The sequence below is a fragment of the Drosophila ananassae genome, chromosome 3L (assembly GCF_017639315.1).
Source record: "Drosophila ananassae strain 14024-0371.13 chromosome 3L, ASM1763931v2, whole genome shotgun sequence".
Classification (NCBI taxonomy): domain Eukaryota; kingdom Metazoa; phylum Arthropoda; class Insecta; order Diptera; family Drosophilidae; genus Drosophila; species Drosophila ananassae.
In genome coordinates, this window is record NC_057929.1 from 14,766,096 (window position 1) to 14,782,016 (window position 15,921).

The 15,921-nt window shown below is 44.6% G+C and overlaps 8 protein-coding genes across 15 annotated transcripts in view; 6 read left to right on the plus strand and 2 right to left on the minus strand.

Moving 5' to 3' along the window:
- The window catches only part of LOC6496333 (protein Shroom), a 42,210-nt gene extending 41,255 nt beyond the window's left edge, over nt 1-955 (plus strand). For all 6 annotated transcript variants that reach the window (XM_032450213.2, XM_001960681.4, XM_044715356.1 and 3 more), the window contains 2 exons: nt 10-267; nt 325-955. In XM_032450213.2, the coding sequence (XP_032306104.1) occupies nt 10-267; nt 325-588 (522 nt within the window). In that variant the 3' untranslated portion in view covers nt 589-955. The remainder of the gene's footprint in view (nt 1-9; nt 268-324) is intronic.
- A 271-nt stretch (nt 956-1,226) lies between these two features.
- LOC6496335 (spermatogenesis-associated protein 20) lies at nt 1,227-4,163 on the plus strand. 3 transcript variants are annotated; one of them, XM_014908288.3, is made up of 6 exons: nt 1,227-1,304; nt 1,367-1,539; nt 1,597-1,719; nt 1,781-3,247; nt 3,303-3,508; nt 3,567-4,163. In XM_014908288.3, exons 2-6 carry the CDS (start codon nt 1,406-1,408, stop codon nt 4,028-4,030), a joined length of 2,394 nt encoding a protein of 797 aa, XP_014763774.1. In that variant the 5' UTR covers nt 1,227-1,304; nt 1,367-1,405; the 3' UTR covers nt 4,031-4,163. The 3 variants fall into 3 exon arrangements, with proteins under 3 accessions (XP_014763774.1, XP_014763773.1, XP_001960719.1); XM_014908287.3 differs by having other exon boundaries at nt 1,234-1,539; nt 1,609-1,719; XM_001960683.4 differs by having other exon boundaries at nt 1,235-1,539.
- Nucleotides 4,164-4,250: 87 nt separating this feature from the next.
- LOC6494220 lies at nt 4,251-6,098 on the minus strand. Its single transcript, XM_001960684.4, has 2 exons — nt 5,624-6,098; nt 4,251-5,479 (listed from the first exon to the last, which is right to left on the minus strand). The coding sequence occupies exons 1-2, from the start codon at nt 5,681-5,683 to the stop codon at nt 4,661-4,663; spliced, it is 879 nt and encodes a 292-aa protein (XP_001960720.1). The 5' UTR covers nt 5,684-6,098; the 3' UTR covers nt 4,251-4,660.
- Nucleotides 6,099-6,592: 494 nt separating this feature from the next.
- On the minus strand, nt 6,593-9,419 carry LOC26514569 (activity-regulated cytoskeleton associated protein 1). Its single transcript, XM_014908542.2, has 2 exons — nt 9,283-9,419; nt 6,593-9,230 (listed from the first exon to the last, which is right to left on the minus strand). Exon 2 carries the CDS (start codon nt 8,965-8,967, stop codon nt 8,203-8,205), a length of 765 nt encoding a protein of 254 aa, XP_014764028.1. The 5' UTR covers nt 8,968-9,230; nt 9,283-9,419; the 3' UTR covers nt 6,593-8,202.
- Nucleotides 9,420-9,915: 496 nt separating this feature from the next.
- LOC26513677 (activity-regulated cytoskeleton associated protein 2) lies at nt 9,916-10,682 on the plus strand. Its single transcript, XM_014908440.3, has one exon. The coding sequence runs from the start codon at nt 10,053-10,055 to the stop codon at nt 10,635-10,637; it is 585 nt and encodes a 194-aa protein (XP_014763926.1). The 5' UTR covers nt 9,916-10,052; the 3' UTR covers nt 10,638-10,682.
- A 247-nt stretch (nt 10,683-10,929) lies between these two features.
- Nucleotides 10,930-13,350, plus strand: LOC6496337 (general transcription factor IIH subunit 1). Its single transcript, XM_001960685.4, has 6 exons — nt 10,930-11,010; nt 11,130-11,379; nt 11,443-11,781; nt 11,841-12,809; nt 12,863-13,038; nt 13,100-13,350. The coding sequence occupies exons 2-6, from the start codon at nt 11,226-11,228 to the stop codon at nt 13,223-13,225; spliced, it is 1,764 nt and encodes a 587-aa protein (XP_001960721.1). The 5' UTR covers nt 10,930-11,010; nt 11,130-11,225; the 3' UTR covers nt 13,226-13,350.
- Nucleotides 13,351-13,427: 77 nt separating this feature from the next.
- On the plus strand, nt 13,428-14,769 carry LOC6502580. Its single transcript, XM_001960686.4, has 6 exons — nt 13,428-13,651; nt 13,708-13,824; nt 13,877-14,058; nt 14,114-14,224; nt 14,379-14,579; nt 14,653-14,769. Exons 1-5 carry the CDS (start codon nt 13,562-13,564, stop codon nt 14,560-14,562), a joined length of 684 nt encoding a protein of 227 aa, XP_001960722.2. The 5' UTR covers nt 13,428-13,561; the 3' UTR covers nt 14,563-14,579; nt 14,653-14,769.
- LOC6496338 lies at nt 14,749-15,856 on the plus strand. Its single transcript, XM_001960687.4, has 5 exons — nt 14,749-14,890; nt 14,952-15,068; nt 15,220-15,428; nt 15,488-15,598; nt 15,659-15,856. Exons 1-5 carry the CDS (start codon nt 14,783-14,785, stop codon nt 15,837-15,839), a joined length of 726 nt encoding a protein of 241 aa, XP_001960723.2. The 5' UTR covers nt 14,749-14,782; the 3' UTR covers nt 15,840-15,856.
- The last annotated feature ends 65 nt before the right edge of the window (nt 15,857-15,921 follow it).

A 15,921-nucleotide genomic window follows, 5' to 3' on the forward strand; every position in this document is an offset into this window, starting at 1 on the left:
ATTTTCTAGGATGAGTTGATCCAACAGCTGAACCAAAAAATTGGATCCCTGAAACGGGAACAGGCGACCATAGGCGAGGAGTCCTCGGCCAATGATAGACTGGGCCAGGACCTGTTTGCCAAGTTGGCCGAAAGGGTGCGACCCAGCGAGGCGTCCAAGTTCCGCACCTACGTCGACGACGTTGGTCACATCACCAGTCTGCTGCTGTCCCTTTCCGAGCGTTTGGCCCAAACCGAGAGCAATCTAGAAGGGCGCCAGCAGGAAAAGGTGAGTTTACAACTATGAACCAATTGAACCTATAACTAATAGAAAACTAATTCCCAGGGCGCACTGGAAGCCAAGCGGGATCGTCTGTACGAGCAGCTGGAGGAGGCGCAGCGCCTCAAATCAGACATCGACCGACGTGGAAGCAGCATTGCCGGTCTGCTTGGAAAACACCTCAGCGCCGATTTGTGCGCCGACTACGATTACTTCATCAACATGAAGGCCAAACTGATTGCCGATGCACGCGATCTGGCCGAGAGGATCAAGAGCAGCGAGGAGCAGCTGGGCGCCCTCAGTGACGCGCTAGTCCAAAGCGATTGTTAACTTGGCCCATAAAGGATTGGTGGCCAAGCCGACTTCAGATGCGGCCGATTCAACTGGATGTGTGATTCCTCCCCTCCCAGCTGTCAACTTCAAGTTGAGAGCCACTCGAGAGGATCGCGAGGATCAAGGGGATCAAATTGATCGCGTGGGATCGGCCAGTTCAGTCCGCAATGTGTATTAGTTTAAAACGATGTGCTTAATTACCACACCCACACTATAATGTATAAATATTTTATGTTGATTTGTGATTTTCAATTAGCTAGTAGGATAATTATTTTATGTATCGGCCGCATAGGTGTAAGCACTTTCTATATAATTATCAAAACAAAGATAAACTATATGCATTAATAAAAACTATAAAAGTTTAGAAAAAGGCTAAAATTACGTCAATGGGGGTTAGAGGCTTTTTAAATAAGGGGATAATTTTAAATTTATTCATGATTTTTTATCAAGATATGATAAAGAAAGGATATGGTTCCGAGAATGGATATGGTTTTTTAGCAAAATAAAGAAATCAGATAATTTGGCCTTTTTAATTTAAAAAACAAAGGCGGTTACAAATAAAAGCTTAAAATAACTTCGAGTTGGCAACACCTTGGTTAGTGTTGGAAAACGACAAGGGGTTGTAGCAGTGCTTGTAAATGTGACAATATTTGCCTGCAGCCCTGGTGCTGTTAATAACGATATGCAAAACAATATTAAGACAAAAACAATAGGTGACCCAGGTCGCGACACTTGCACACGTTGCAGATTTATTTACATTGGTATTGCCCCACAGAATACCAGATAAACGCGCTGAAAAATTCATCGGTCTGATATGTTTAGGGCCAGAGCTCTCCTTCCCTGGATACGACGCACTCTGAAAACGGCCCAGACAACTCAGGGAAATCCGTCAAAAGCTGTGGAACGGAAGTTGCTAGCGCCCACGTTACTTTCCCGTAGTCTAAGCAAGTAAGTTTAGTCGCCAACATATGTTACGTATCTTATAGATAAAAGTTAACCCCACAGGCACGATTTCAGGGACATGGCCACTGGAGGCGAAGTCAACGCGCAAGCTCCCAAGCAAGGAAATCGATTGGTTTCCTCTAAGTCTCCCTACCTTCTTCAGCATGCCTACAATCCGGTAGATTGGTGAGTAGTGGATTTATTAGTTTATTTTTCCAATTTATTGACTGACAAGAAATCTGTGCAGGTACCCTTGGTCCGATGAGGCCTTCGAAAAGGCGCGCCGCGAGAACAAGCTAATCTTCCTGTCAGTCGGGTACTCCACTTGCCACTGGTGCCATGTTATGGAGCATGAATCTTTCGAGAGTCCCGAAACAGCTGCCATCATGAACGAACACTTTGTGAACATCAAAGTAGACCGAGAAGAGCGTCCGGACATCGACAAGGTTTACATGCAATTTCTGCTGATGAGCAAGGGAAGCGGTGGATGGCCAATGAGCGTGTGGTTGACTCCGGACCTAGCCCCTCTGGTGGCTGGCACCTATTTTCCGCCGAAAACACGCTACGGAATGCCTTCATTTACTACTGTGCTCCAAAACATAGCTAAGAAGTGGCAAACAGATAAGGAATCATTAATCGAAGCAGGATCAACACTGGTCGACGCTTTAAAAAGAAATCAGGATGCAGAGGCGGTGCCAGAGGCAGCTTTTGAGCCAGGAAGTGCCGAAGCCAAACTATCTGAAGCCATTACAGTACACAAGCAGCGCTTCGATCAGACCCACGGAGGATTCGGCTCGGAACCGAAATTTCCGGAGGTTCCACGCCTTAACTTTTTGTTTCACGGATATCTTGTCACCAAGGATGTAGACGTCCTGGATATGGTGCTGCAGTCGTTGGACCACATCGGCAGGGGCGGTATAAATGACCATATATTTGGGGGCTTTGCCCGATATGCCACCACACGCGACTGGCATAATGTGCACTTCGAGAAGATGCTGTACGACCAAGGTCAGTTAATGGCTGCCTATGCAAATGCCTACAAGCTAACTAGAAGTGAAACCTTCTTGGGCTATGCGGATAAAATCTATAAGTATTTGGTTAAGGATCTACGACATCCGCTGGGCGGTTTCTATGCTGGTGAGGATGCAGACTCGTTGCCAACGCACAAGGATACAGTTAAAGTGGAGGGAGCTTTCTACGCCTGGACCTGGGAGGAGATTCAATCCGCTTTCAAGAATCAAGCAGAGCGTTTCGAGGGGGTATCACCCGAACGGGCATTCGAAATTTATTCCTTTCATTACGGTCTAAAACCGCAAGGCAATGTGCCCACCTATAGTGATCCACATGGTCACCTGACTGGTAAGAACATTCTCATCGTGAAGGGTTCCGATGAGGCGACATGCTCAAATTTTAACTTGGAGGCAGAACCGCTGGAGAAGCTGCTGGATACAGCTAATGATATTCTGCATGTGTTGCGGGATCAGAGACCCCGCCCGCATCTGGACACGAAGATCATCTGCGCCTGGAATGGCCTCGTCCTGTCTGGTCTGTCCAAGCTGGCAAATTGTGGAACCGCCAAGAGGCAGGAATATATGCAAACGGCTAAAGAACTTTTGGAATTTCTGCGCAAGGAAATGTATGACTCGGAGCGAAAGCTACTTCTTCGATCCTGCTATGGAGTTGCTGTTGGAGATCCAAGGCTAGAGAAGAATGAGTACGACTCAACGTTGTAGTTTTGAATCTGTTACATATCAACTTTTATTTTGCAGATCCGAAATCGAAGGATTTTTGGATGATTACTCCTTTCTTATTAAAGGCTTACTAGATTATTATAAGGCATCGCTGGACCTTAGCGCATTAAATTGGGCTAAGGAGCTGCAAGAAACTCAGGACAAACTCTTCTGGGACGAGCGAAACGGAGCTTATTTCTTTTCTCAACGAGACTCGCCGAATGTGATTGTGCGGCTAAAGGACGGTATGTATATGAATATAGGCATCTTACGGTGCAATCTTACGGTTTCATCTTTTAATAGATCATGATGGGGCCGAACCCTGTGGTAACAGCGTATCCGCCAGAAATCTCACTCTACTGTCCCACTATTATGACGAAGATGCGTATCTGCAGCGTGCGGGAAAGCTTCTGAATTTCTTTGCCGATGTCAGTCCCTTCGGACATGCCCTTCCTGAAATGCTTTCGGCATTGCTGCTTCACGAGAACGGCTTAGACCTGGTAGCTGTGGTTGGACCCGACTCTGAAGACACTGAGCGTTTCGTTGAGATCTGCCGTAAATTTTATATACCGGGCATGATCATCCTGCACGTAGATCCACAGCATCCGGACGAAGCAAGCAACCAAAGGGTGCAGAAGAAGTTCAAAATGGTGAATGGAAAGACCACGGTCTACATATGTCATGATCGCGTGTGCAGAATGCCGGTAACGGATCCGGCGCAGCTAGAACAGAACCTTATGGCAAACTTCTTTACGGAACGGGTTTAAATACCTGAGATTACTCGAAATAGATTTAGGCTTTTTAACATTTATGTTATTGTTTTGGCTTCCAAAGCACCAATTGTTCATGGAACTTGTATATACGCGTAAGATAAATAAAGACAACAGTATGTGAGCGGCACTTTTCCGTTGCACTTGTTACTTATATTTTCCCCTCAATGGTAGAGTATCGGAATAATTGAAAACAATAATAAACAATCAGTTAATCTCTCATCTCGAATACAACACGATTTGTGCATTTATTGGAATCGTTCTGTTTGTGGAGCAAACAACCAGTCGGTGGTCGGCTGCACCTGCTCCGCCCCAGAGGCGTAGACACGTAAAACTAAGCTCTAAACTAAATGCAAGCCCTGCGCTGCTTCCGAGAACCGACGCCCAATCATATCGGACGGGATAGAATGCTAGCGACGACTCTCGGACGCCACGGCAATCGGCATAGAAGGAAACTAAACGTATGGAGAGAACAGCTCAAATATCGGTAATTATAATCGTAATAATAGTAGTTTGTAGTAATAAAAATAATTAGTTGAAATTCACATTCATCACATTGGTTGGCCGACCCATCTACCAAGCTACACCATTCTTAAAATGATCTTGGTTCGTATCCAGATCCGCCTCTCAGGTGTCCGCATCATTGACGCTCATGAAGTCGAAGCTATCAACGATGGTCTCCATGCGTTCATGGTGTTCGAAGCGGGCAAACTTCCTGTTAAATTTGCGCGCCATTCGAGAGTTGAAATGGCGAGAGTAGCGCGTTCGCCGATAGTAGCGAATACGCGTATCCTCCTCCTCCTCGTCGTACTCCGGCGCTGATACTGAGTCCTCGTCCGTCTCACGCAGAAACTCTTTGGGGTCGCGGTGGATCTTGAAGATTTTGGTAGCCGTCGCCCCATTGAGCTTCGATATGGTACGCGATGCGTTAAGTATGCCACGGTCGGCGCAGGAAATGGTATTGGAGTTGGAGCCGGAGTTGGTGCGATTCTTGATCGTCGTCAGCCGGTTTGTGATGGACACTACGTTGAAGAGCTTGGAGAGCTCTGAATCTACGCAGCGCGTTTCTCGACGCAAGGTCCTGCCGCTTTTAACGTGAATGAAGTGGTTGAGTGGACTTTCCAACGGATGTGGATTGCCGCTGACCGAGCAGGTGGGCGAAATGGATACGGAGACGGTGGAGGAACTGCAGTTTCCGTTGCTGTTGCTACTACCATTACTGCAGCTCGTCAAAAGAGTGGGCGTGGAGGGCGGCGCTGGCGGCGGCACGTGGGGCATTGTGTAGCAGCGCTGGCGACCAGTCCCCGGAATCGCCACTGCTCCCCCCCCACCAACCGACCCATCATACAGGTTGGTGACGTTGTAGCGGTTCAGGCGGCATAGAGACAATGCCGAGTCAGACTCCAGATCCGTCTCCGAATCGTGGCTGGTGGGCATGTCCATCGTCTACGTGCGTATGTGGGTGTGTTGTTTTTTTTTTGGGGCCAAAAATTTTTCGAGTGGGTGGAGTGGCGACGGGGCGAAAAGAAAACCGTTGCAACAAAGATGTAAACATCCAAATTGTATCAGAAGTACGGTCATTCTACTTACCTGAAAAAGGCCATCGAGCTCCATGTATTGTCTGTCGCTCAAACGGTGTATTTTGGGCATCAGTTCAGGTATTGATTAGGAAATATTATTATTTGCAGCCAGTGCTGCCAGATCGGGAATTCTTAAATAACGGCCTAACGCAATACTGACGAGCTTTGGTCGAAACTTAATAAATACTTTTCAGTTGTATTAAAAAAATTAATAAATATACGTTGTTGTTAAGAAAATTTTCAGAATCCTAACAATTTTGAATTCACTTAAGCTAGCAAAGATTTCTTTCGTAACAAACCAGAAATATCAAAGGCATTTTAAACAAACAATAATAGCTGCAGTCCGGTAACGCTTCTACTTCCGCTGCTAGCTATCGATATTTTCGTTAACGTTGTCCGAAGAGTTACCGAGAAGTATAACCGCTCTATTTTTGAAATGATTTTTATTTATATTTCTACTCAGACTAGGCTCTTCCTACTAGTCTTAAAATGTCTATCAAGGCCTGCTAAATCGCATTTTTGTCCAAAGAAAACTTCGAAGGTTTTTGGTTTTAAGGTTTTGATGCATAGTTACGGAATCGTCGTGTATTCCTATCAAGGATCGTGTAAGAATTGTTAATTATATTGACTTAGATTGGGACCATATATGAATGACAGGATGACGAAGACTTGTCCCACAAATCGTTTAAAGTATTCCGCTTGGTTTGGAGCCATATATGAGTATCCTGGATTTCACAGGGGTTCGCCACGAAAATTGAAAAAATATCGATCGAAAATTTGGTTCTGAGGTTTTGATGCAGGACGACGAAGAATTGCCCCACAAATCTTTTAAGGTATTCCGCTCAAGGATCGGATAAGAATTCGAAAAGAAAGAGATGGCTTTATATACAGGATATTCGTATATGCCATCATTGATTTTTTTTTGAGAAGCCCTAATATTGTTAAGAGTTTCCTGGCCCAAAAAATAAGAAAAACATAATTCTTGGTTCTTTGTTGATGGTTTATTTGGTTTCAGTCTCTTTTATAAATTTTATCAATTTTCTGGCTCAATCCTGACTTCAATGGTCACTCATAGGCCCCCACATTTTTTTTCAGTGAGGTATGCGGGCCAAACTTGTGGGGTGCTTGTGGCCAAAGCTCCAGTTGATGGCGCACATCGCAAGTCCGGCCAGGGCCACTATTCTTCGAAACAGCTTCGGATGGAATGATTTAGTGACACTCGCGCCCATTTGTTCTGCATAGAAGCCAGATTTAAGCAAGGGGCGGGGAGAATCGGTGTCGGCTGGAGAGGCTCGACCTCGATGACGCCCAGCCCGTTTTTGTTGTGTTTGTGATGGTTTTTGGCGTGCCTCAAGCTTGTCGCGGGATCGCAGGGGTGAAAATGAGTAGAGCCCAACACCCGTGATCCCGAATGGGACAATTTGACGTGCCAACCGCACGGATGGCGTTTCAGGAGCCATCGTAGTGCCGTGTGTAACGATTAATTTTGACAAAGTCAAAAATTGGTTGGTTGGTTTTTTAAATTTCCGTAGGAAATTTAATTTTTGCCCGGTTCACGCCCCCTGTAGCTCCACTCGCACCAGAGACATTTCAAAGGGTTCCGAACACCCAAAAACAGTTCGAGACCGAGGCCCCAAACATGAAAATGGAAGTCCAAGCCCTTTGGGGCTGTCAATGTCACGTGAAAAAGGATCTAAGAGGGCGATCACCGGACGGGGGGTTTTTTGCTGCCTTCAAAATGGACCGGAATCAGACGGAAAATTCAACGAAAGCATTACGGCAAGGAACAGGATGATCTCGGCATTTGTTAGAATGCAAAAATCATCAAATTCGGTTGCCATTTAATCGTTGACCTTCCGCTGAACGGCACAAAGTGGAGGCGGCGGTTTTGAGACCTGCTATCCTTGGGCAACGATTGGGATCAAGAAACATCCATTCGGAGTCTTAGCGGCAGACAATGAAATTTGCAGGCAAAGCTAAATACGATTACCCAAAGCTTTCGCCTTGGATAAACAATTCGGCTATTGGACCTTTAAATTTCACCTTCCGCAGCCAAGATACTCCAAACTTTTGGACGAAATCCTTGATCCTCAACCGTCGCCCGGGCAGCAGTTCTCGGGCGCAATGTTTGTTCAAGTAAAAGTTGGTTCAAAATTCAATTTAACAAATTGTGGATTCAAAAGTTGGCGTTCTTTGCCAAGAAAAGCCGCATGGCGGCGTGAAAGTGATTTTGGGTGAAGCCGTTTCCACTGGAAGCTATGATGGAATCGGCGTGGAATTTGATTTTGTGGGCAGACGCTGACCGCTGCTTACCGGCACGCCATTCGCCAGTGAGTGTGTGGAGATCAAGTTTGCAGTATTTCTGTGGAATCGTTGACGTATGCGGCAGATGTAGCTGCCGGTTCAGATGTTGCTGTCGGTTTGGTTCCCCATATTGCTCCCTCTCCCTCCAGTTGGGCTCTCGCTGGCTTTGACGGCGGGTGTGGCGGCGAAAAGTTCTGGCAAGTGTTTTTTTTTTGAAGAGAGAGCCACCGATGATGTAATTTGGTTTTCGTTGCTCCCCCTCCAGATTTTTGATGATGTTGTCGTCTATTCGTCATTGTTCTCCTGCTGCCGGTTCTGCGTTCGCTTGCGGCAGTTCTCGAAAGTGTGACCCCGGAAGTTGCAGTATGTACAGCGGGTGGTGCGACGACTGCCTTTGACGTTCTTCGAATTGGCAAGATCCGTATCCTCCTGGTTATTGTGCTCGATCACCCTACCCTGCTCCAGCAGATCCTTGAATGTCTGAACGGAGGTGCGGGCAATGTGCTTACGGTATTTAATGTTAAGAAGACCGTAGAGCAGATCCAGCTCAGTCTCCTCGTCGTGGCGTCCGTTGGGAAGCTGGGCCAGAAGGGCCCGCTTATGCACCACAAAGGTATCGATGGGATCGTGATCTTCTTGCTTCGTCTGGAAGAACTCCATGTAGACCTGGTAGGCGGGCTTTGTGGGCGAGAAGTGCTCCCGGATGAGATCAATGGCATCATTCCAGGTGTTGGCCTCCTTGCGAACGCCCTGCCACCAGATAGAGGCAAGTCCGTAGAAAAGGAGCGAGAGCCCCTTGAGGGCGTTCTCGTCGGTGATGTTCTCCAGCTCCTTGTAGATCGAAATGTTCGTAATGAACTCTTCCACCTCGTCGTAGTCTCGTGCTCCGCCAAATTTGTGCTGGCAGGAGGAAAAGTTGCCCTTTGTCTTGGCATTGGGATTTTCAGCTCCTCCTGCGGCTGCAGCTGCGGCTGATCCGGCGGCGCTGACACGGACTGCTTCGATCAGCTGCTGCAACTGTTCGTTGGTCATCTGAATGGTTTGGGCCATCTCTGAGTGTTTGAGGTTGGAGCCGTGGATCAAGTAGACGGTGGTAACACGTTTTCAATACTTTCTGAGTTGCTCAACGGGCAAAGCCAAATGTAGCGAATGCTGCCGTTTTGTCGTGAACTGGTTTGCTCCCCAGATGGGGATCCACTTTTATACCCAGCCGTTGTGAAATCGAATTTCGAAAAAGCTGCTCTCCAAAATGGGAGCCATAATCGGAGAGCCGGCGCCAAAGAGAGCGCGTTGGGGTGAATCACTCCTGCAATCTAATATCACGAAAAATAAATGTAAACCGGCAACAAACCAATAATTACTTACCGTCACTGATAATGAATATGATTGTTATCGATTCTTGCACCTACATTAAAAGGGAAATATATTTCAAGGTCTTGGAAAAATTCTAGGGGTGTTTCAATTTTATTTGATAGTTTTATTGCAATTACAATAGCACGCGAAATTCATAGGGCAGAGTCATTTAATGAAAACAAGAGCTGTGTGAGTCAACATGCAAAGTATTAGGGAATTCAATGATTGTTTTGTACCCCACATGAAATATTTTATAAATTATTTATTTAATGCGAGACTATTAATCTGGTGATGACCTCATAAAACTAGATTTTTTTCTATAAGTTTTAAGAATTGGTTAGCATGTTCTTTAGATTAAATTATTAAAATAAATAAAGGATTTAATTCGTACCAATTCGTAGTATATCCAAGTACACATGATAGGAGTTCTCTGGGACTTAATGATTAATAGTTTCAATAATATATAAACATAAATATGTAAGTCTAATGTATGTATATTTATAATAGAATTGGTAAACCCCCATCCAAATAAAAATTCTCACTTAAACACTTCTCCCCATAAACCGGCGTGAGAGCGATGAATATTTTTCGAAATTCGAAAAAGTTTCCGCCAGAGAGTGAGAAGAAACTTTCGATTTCACAACGAAACTGCTGAGCGGGCATAAACTTTTGCCATTCGTATGGCTCCCCTTTTCTTGGGAACGTCGGCCAATTGTTTGTGGGGATTGACTTCCTCTTTTTGTTTGTTATTGTCAAGAATCAAAACATAAACACTTGACACAATGACTCAGATGTCCGATGAACAGTTTCGCATACTCATAGAAACCATCAAGGCCCTGGCCCCGATCAAAGAAGAGGAACCGGTGTCGAAAGGCAGCTTCAGCAACTGTCCGGTTCGCTTTAGTGGCCAACGGGATCACGATGCCGTGGACGAGTTTATCAATGCTGTGGAAACGTACAAGGAAGTGGAAGGAATAAGTGACAAAGATGCCTTAAAGGGTCTATCCCTGCTGTTCAACAACATTGCTGTGATGTGGTGGAAGGGTGTCCGTCGCGATGCCAAAACGTGGGCAGATGCCATGCAGCTGCTGCGAGACCATTTCTCACCTACTAAACCGTCGTATCAGCTTTACATGGAGATATTCGAGACAAAGCAGGAACACGGCGAAGTGATAGATTCCTTCATTTGCAAGCAGCGGGCTCTTTTGGCCAAATTGCCAGAAGGACGACATGACGAGGAGACTGAGCTGGACTTCATCTTTGGACTATTGCAACCCAAGTACCGGGAAAGCATCCCACGACACGAGATCAAGACCTTTAGGGAGCTACTTGACCGTGGAAGAACCGTGGAACGAACGAAACATTAAATGTAAATAATTAATAAAAAATAATAAATCCCTAAATAATACGTATATTTTAAAAAGTTTTTATTTATTTATTAAAAGAAATTTAATTAAAACTTTTATGTTTTCTTGGTATTCCTGGTAAACTTAGTCAGAGAGTTATGTAATTTTACAATTATTACTATTTAGAGATAACTAAATAAATAGGAAAATTGGAAAAAAGGTTTTCGAATATTTTCTAACTTGTTGCAAAGATTTCAAATGAGAGCAGAGTTGCCACTAAGCTAACGGTATTATTTGTAACATTTGGTATTTTTGGGAATTTATCGATTGTAGTATATTCTGACACTTTCATAGTGCGGTCACTCCGTTTTGGATTTCATATTCTTGCACAGAGGTCTGTTAAAATTTGTGCAATTTTGTTAGATTGGCGTGGATTCAATGGTTTCTTTGCCGAGCCGCTTTGTTTGGCAGCGTCTAAAGATGGTACATCGATCGCCCTTATTGTTCTTTCAGGTGGCGGGCCCCTGCTGGCGACTGCGAGGACGATTTTACCTTCCTAGGCCTCTGATGTGAGGAAGCAGCGAGGACGAGTAGAAGAGCGAGGACAATATGACTACCAGCAGCGAGGATGTCCTGCTCCAGATGGGCGAAGTGCGGTACAAAAAGGGGGACGGAACCCTCTATGTGATGAACGAGCGTTTGGCCTGGATGGCCGAGCACCGAGATACCGTGACGGTCTCCCACCGCTATGCGGATATTAAAAGTTTGTTTGCAATCATCCCAGTTATTAGGTTAATTCATCATTTTTGATTTTGTTACTCTGCAGCCCAGAAGATCTCTCCAGAGGGAAAACCCAAGGTTCAGCTGCAGGTTGTGCTGCACGATGGGAACACATCAACCTTCCACTTTGTTAATCGTCAGGGCCAGCCGGCCATGCTCGCCGACAGGGACAAAGTTAAGGAATTGTTGCAACAATTGTTGCCCAATTTCAAAAGGAAGGTAGATAAGGATCTGGAGGATAAAAACCGCATCCTCGTGGAGAATCCCAATCTTCTGCAGATGTACAAGGACCTTGTGATAACAAAGGTACTTACTAGCGACGAATTTTGGGCCACGCATGCCAAGCATCATGCTATGAAAAAGATGGGAAAGACCCAAGAAATTGGTAAGTAGAAAAATCATAGTCACAGTAAATTTTTTTTAATATTGGTCTTTAAAATAAAGGTGTTTCCGGCGCTTTTCTGGCCGACATCAAGCCTCAAACAGACGGCTGCAACGGACTCAAGTACAACCTTACCTCCGACGTGATTCATTGCATTTTCAAGACTTATCCCGCCGTAAAGCGCAAGCACAGTGAAAACGTACCCTCCAAGATGCCTGAGTCCGAGTTCTGGACAAAATTCTTTCAGTCACACTATTTCCACCGCGATCGTCTTACTGCCGGAACAAAGGATATTTTCACAGAGTGCGGCAAGATTGATGATCAGGCTTTAAAAGCTGCCGTGCAACAAGGAGCCGGTGATCCGCTTTTGGACCTCAAAAAGTTCGAGGATGTCCCTTTGGAGGAAGGATTCGGCAGTGTGTCCGGGGATCGCAACGTGGTGAACAGTGGCAACATAGTGCACCAGAATATGATAAAGCGTTTCAATCAGCATTCCATTATGGTGCTCAAGACATGTGCCAATGTGAATACTGGACCCTCTGCCATGACCAACGGCACCAATAATGCCAACGGACCTGTCTCCCAGTCCGCTTATACAAATGGTGTCAATGGAAAGGCCTCCGCCAGTGCCTCGACCTCTAATAGTTCCTTGGATCAGGCAGACAAAGATGAGCCACAGATCAAAAAGCAACGACTGATTGAGAAGATACATTACGAGGATTTGGGAGATCCGGTGACTGAATTGGGTGAGAATGGCAAGCCCCTGGATAACAATGCCAAGTCAAAACAGTTTGAGCTGTCCAAGGTGGAGCGCTATTTGAACGGCCCCGTCCAGAACAGCATCTATGATCCCCTATACGAATCCGAAAGCCTAGAGGAGGTTCAGTACAAGCTGGTGCGTAACTCGGAGTCTTGGCTGAATCGTAGCGTGCAAAGGAGCGTGATATGTTCCAAGGCGGCTGTAAATGCTCTTGGAGAACTTAGTCCCGGTGGTTCTATGATGCGCGGCTTCCAGGAGCAATCAGCGGGTCGTAAGTTTTCGAAGAATCGTTTTAGGCTCACTCATAACACTTTTCTTTGATAGAGCTGGTGCCTAACGACTTCCAGCGAGAGCTGCGCCATTTGTATCTGTCGCTTTCGGAATTATTGAAGCACTTTTGGAGCTGCTTTCCACCCACCTCTGACGAACTGGAGGCTAAGTTGCAGCGAATGCACGAGACCTTGCATCGATTTAAACAGGCCAAACTAGTGCCCTTTGAAGTGGGTCCTAATAAATAACGCGCCTTTTTGAATTATTTCTAATCTTGTACTGATTTTACAGAACCGTGCTATGCATGAGTTGTCTCCTCTGCGCTCTTCGCTTACCCAGCACATGAATCAGCTACTGCGTACTGCTAATTCCAAGTTTATTACTTGGAAGGAGCGTAAACTGCGAAACAATAGATAGCAAATGCCCAACGAAGGAGAGCTGGAGCGTCAGCCACACACCTCAAGAACCATTATTATAGATTAGTAGTAACTCATAATCGTATGCGGTACGCATTGGAATAAAACACTATTTGCAACTTGGTATATAGAACTCTGTTTCTATGCCTATTTTTGGAGTCGTGACTGCGGTTATTTTGGGGGAGCGTGTCATGTTGCGGTTAATTTTAGTTCATGTTGAAGGTATCCAATTAGCAGAGCCAGAGATTCTATAAAGGTTGTAATCTTGAGCGCTTAGCGCTTTAGTTGGTTTGGTCATCTTAGCCGCGAAACAAAAGTCACCTTTAAACTATAAAAGATGAATATTCGAAGTCCTTTTTGGATTCTATTCCTAAGCTGGCCCTTTGTGCAATCCACTTTGATATTTAACACAAATTCCGAGTTTGGTGTAAATATTTTAATATTAATTAATGTACATATTATAAAAAGGCTTCTTTGCAATAGATTTTCATGGCCATAGCAATTCCGCTTTCCTTAAAGAATCGCAATGTGTTTCTTTCCTTCAGTTATGAGTTCAACTATTATCAGCCGGAGCATTTATACAAATATCCTCCAATTTTGGTGAGTTAATTAGACAATATATTGGTTCTTTGTTTAACACAAACTGTTCCAGATGGGGGATTTCGAGGACAGTTATCTGACATATAGTACCACTGGAGGTGAAGGAGCTACAAGCAGCAGAAGATCAATTTCTTCAGACGATTCTAAAAACAGCACCAAGGTGCGGCCTCAACGTTCTCTACCCGCCATGAGCAGAACAAACTTTTATATCATGCTGAAGGATAAGTTAAAAAGGTGATATTATAAAAAATTAAATTTCCCGCAGTTCTTATTATTGGCTTTCGTCCAGAACTGGTTATCCGGAGGAGCCTTGCCTCCAACGTCTTATTTGTGAAACAAATACTTCGACGCTTGGCCAAGTTAATGGACTCTTGGGAACCCTAGTGCATATCATCTTCACGTAAGTCGAAGAGCTTTTCACAACCAACCAGAAACTAGAATCAGTGATAATGATTATGAAAGCTCAGTCATCGGATGCTAACCAATAAAAGCGAAAGATATTTTTAGCACCACGCTCAGAAATGGGGGTTTCCTCTTCTGCCTTTTCTTTGCAGGCCTAGCAGCTCGAGTGACGAACACCTCGACAAAGAGTACTATCAAGCCGAATGGGATGGGCGACAGAATGGCGACTGCTCACAGTATGCCATCCAATGTAAAGAGAATGTTTTGGATCTGATCTCAAGGCCGTTGGATGAAATTCTTCGGGAAGTAGTGGACCAACGAAATGGAAGACAATAAACTGGATGTTCGGTCAGGTGCTTACAGTTTGAACTGCATTAAACCAATTCGGCCCGACCCAGATATTCAATTCTTTGGTTTAATTAACAGCTTCTTGGATACGCACCTTTCTTGCCTGCTTTTATCAAAATTTAGTCAGCAGTTGGTATCGAAACGCTCCCATTGTCAGTTGAGCATCGGAAATCGGTTACATTAAAAGTTATTGTTTAATTATACTAGAATGTATAAGCTATCAAAATGTATATCTTGGCTTAGTATATGTGCCATAGTAATAAACTGGAGTATTGTTAAGTCTGCTCTGCTTTTTACCACAAACTCCGAGTACGGGGTAATTATGAACTCAAGTTCTTGTGAGACGCGTGTTTCTAAAAATGCTTTTTGTTTCGCAGATCTTTATGGCCATATCGGTGCCCATTAGTTTAACGCATCGGAATGTATTTTTATCGTACAATTACGAGTTCAATTACTATCAGCCTGAGCATGTCTACAAGTATCCTCCCATTTTGGTACGTACCTAAAATGAGTTCGTGTCTTGAGTCATTTGTTTTGTGGTTGCTGCTCTCTTGCAGATGTTTCAGTTTGTGCAGCGGCTGCTAACTAGATGTGCCAACCTTAAAGGTCGTCTTTCTAACCTGTTTTTTCTCTGTTAATTTGTAGATGGGTCAAGATTTCGAGGACAGCTATCTCACATATCCTACTACAGGACGTAACGCCCATGGTGTGTGTCATAATTGCACAGATTGGAAACTGAAAGAAAATACCACCACAAATGGTTCCACAAAAGCATCCTCTTCTCGTGAAAAACGAGCTCTAACATTAATGAGCCGAACTGTGTTTTATGCCATGATAAAGGATAAATTAAGAAGGTACATAGTTTATTTTGGATTTTTCATAATGAAAATAATACTTATATCTAATCCTGCAGATCTGGTTTTCCTGGCGAAGCTTGCCTTCTGCGCTTGATTTGTGAAACAAATGCTTCGCAACTGGGAGAGGTGAATGGGTTTTTGGGCAGCCTAGTACACATTATATTCAGGTAATGCTATAAAACGATTCCTACCTAAATTTGAATAATTGTTACACGATTGCATTTCAGTCCCAGCAGCTCCAAGGACGAGTACTTACCACATGAGTATTATCAGGCCGAGTGGGATGGCTTGAAACATCAAAGCTGTGTAGCTTATACCAAAAAATGTCCAGAAAACGTCTTGGACTTGATTTCTGTGCCACTGGAACAGGCGCTTAGCGATATAATAAGTCGTCGTAGAAGAAAATAAACTGGAGTACCAAGTAGAACCAAAGAGACTTTTTCTCTGGGGGGTTTACCGATGTAATTAGCAATCACTTGACAGGTGCCAC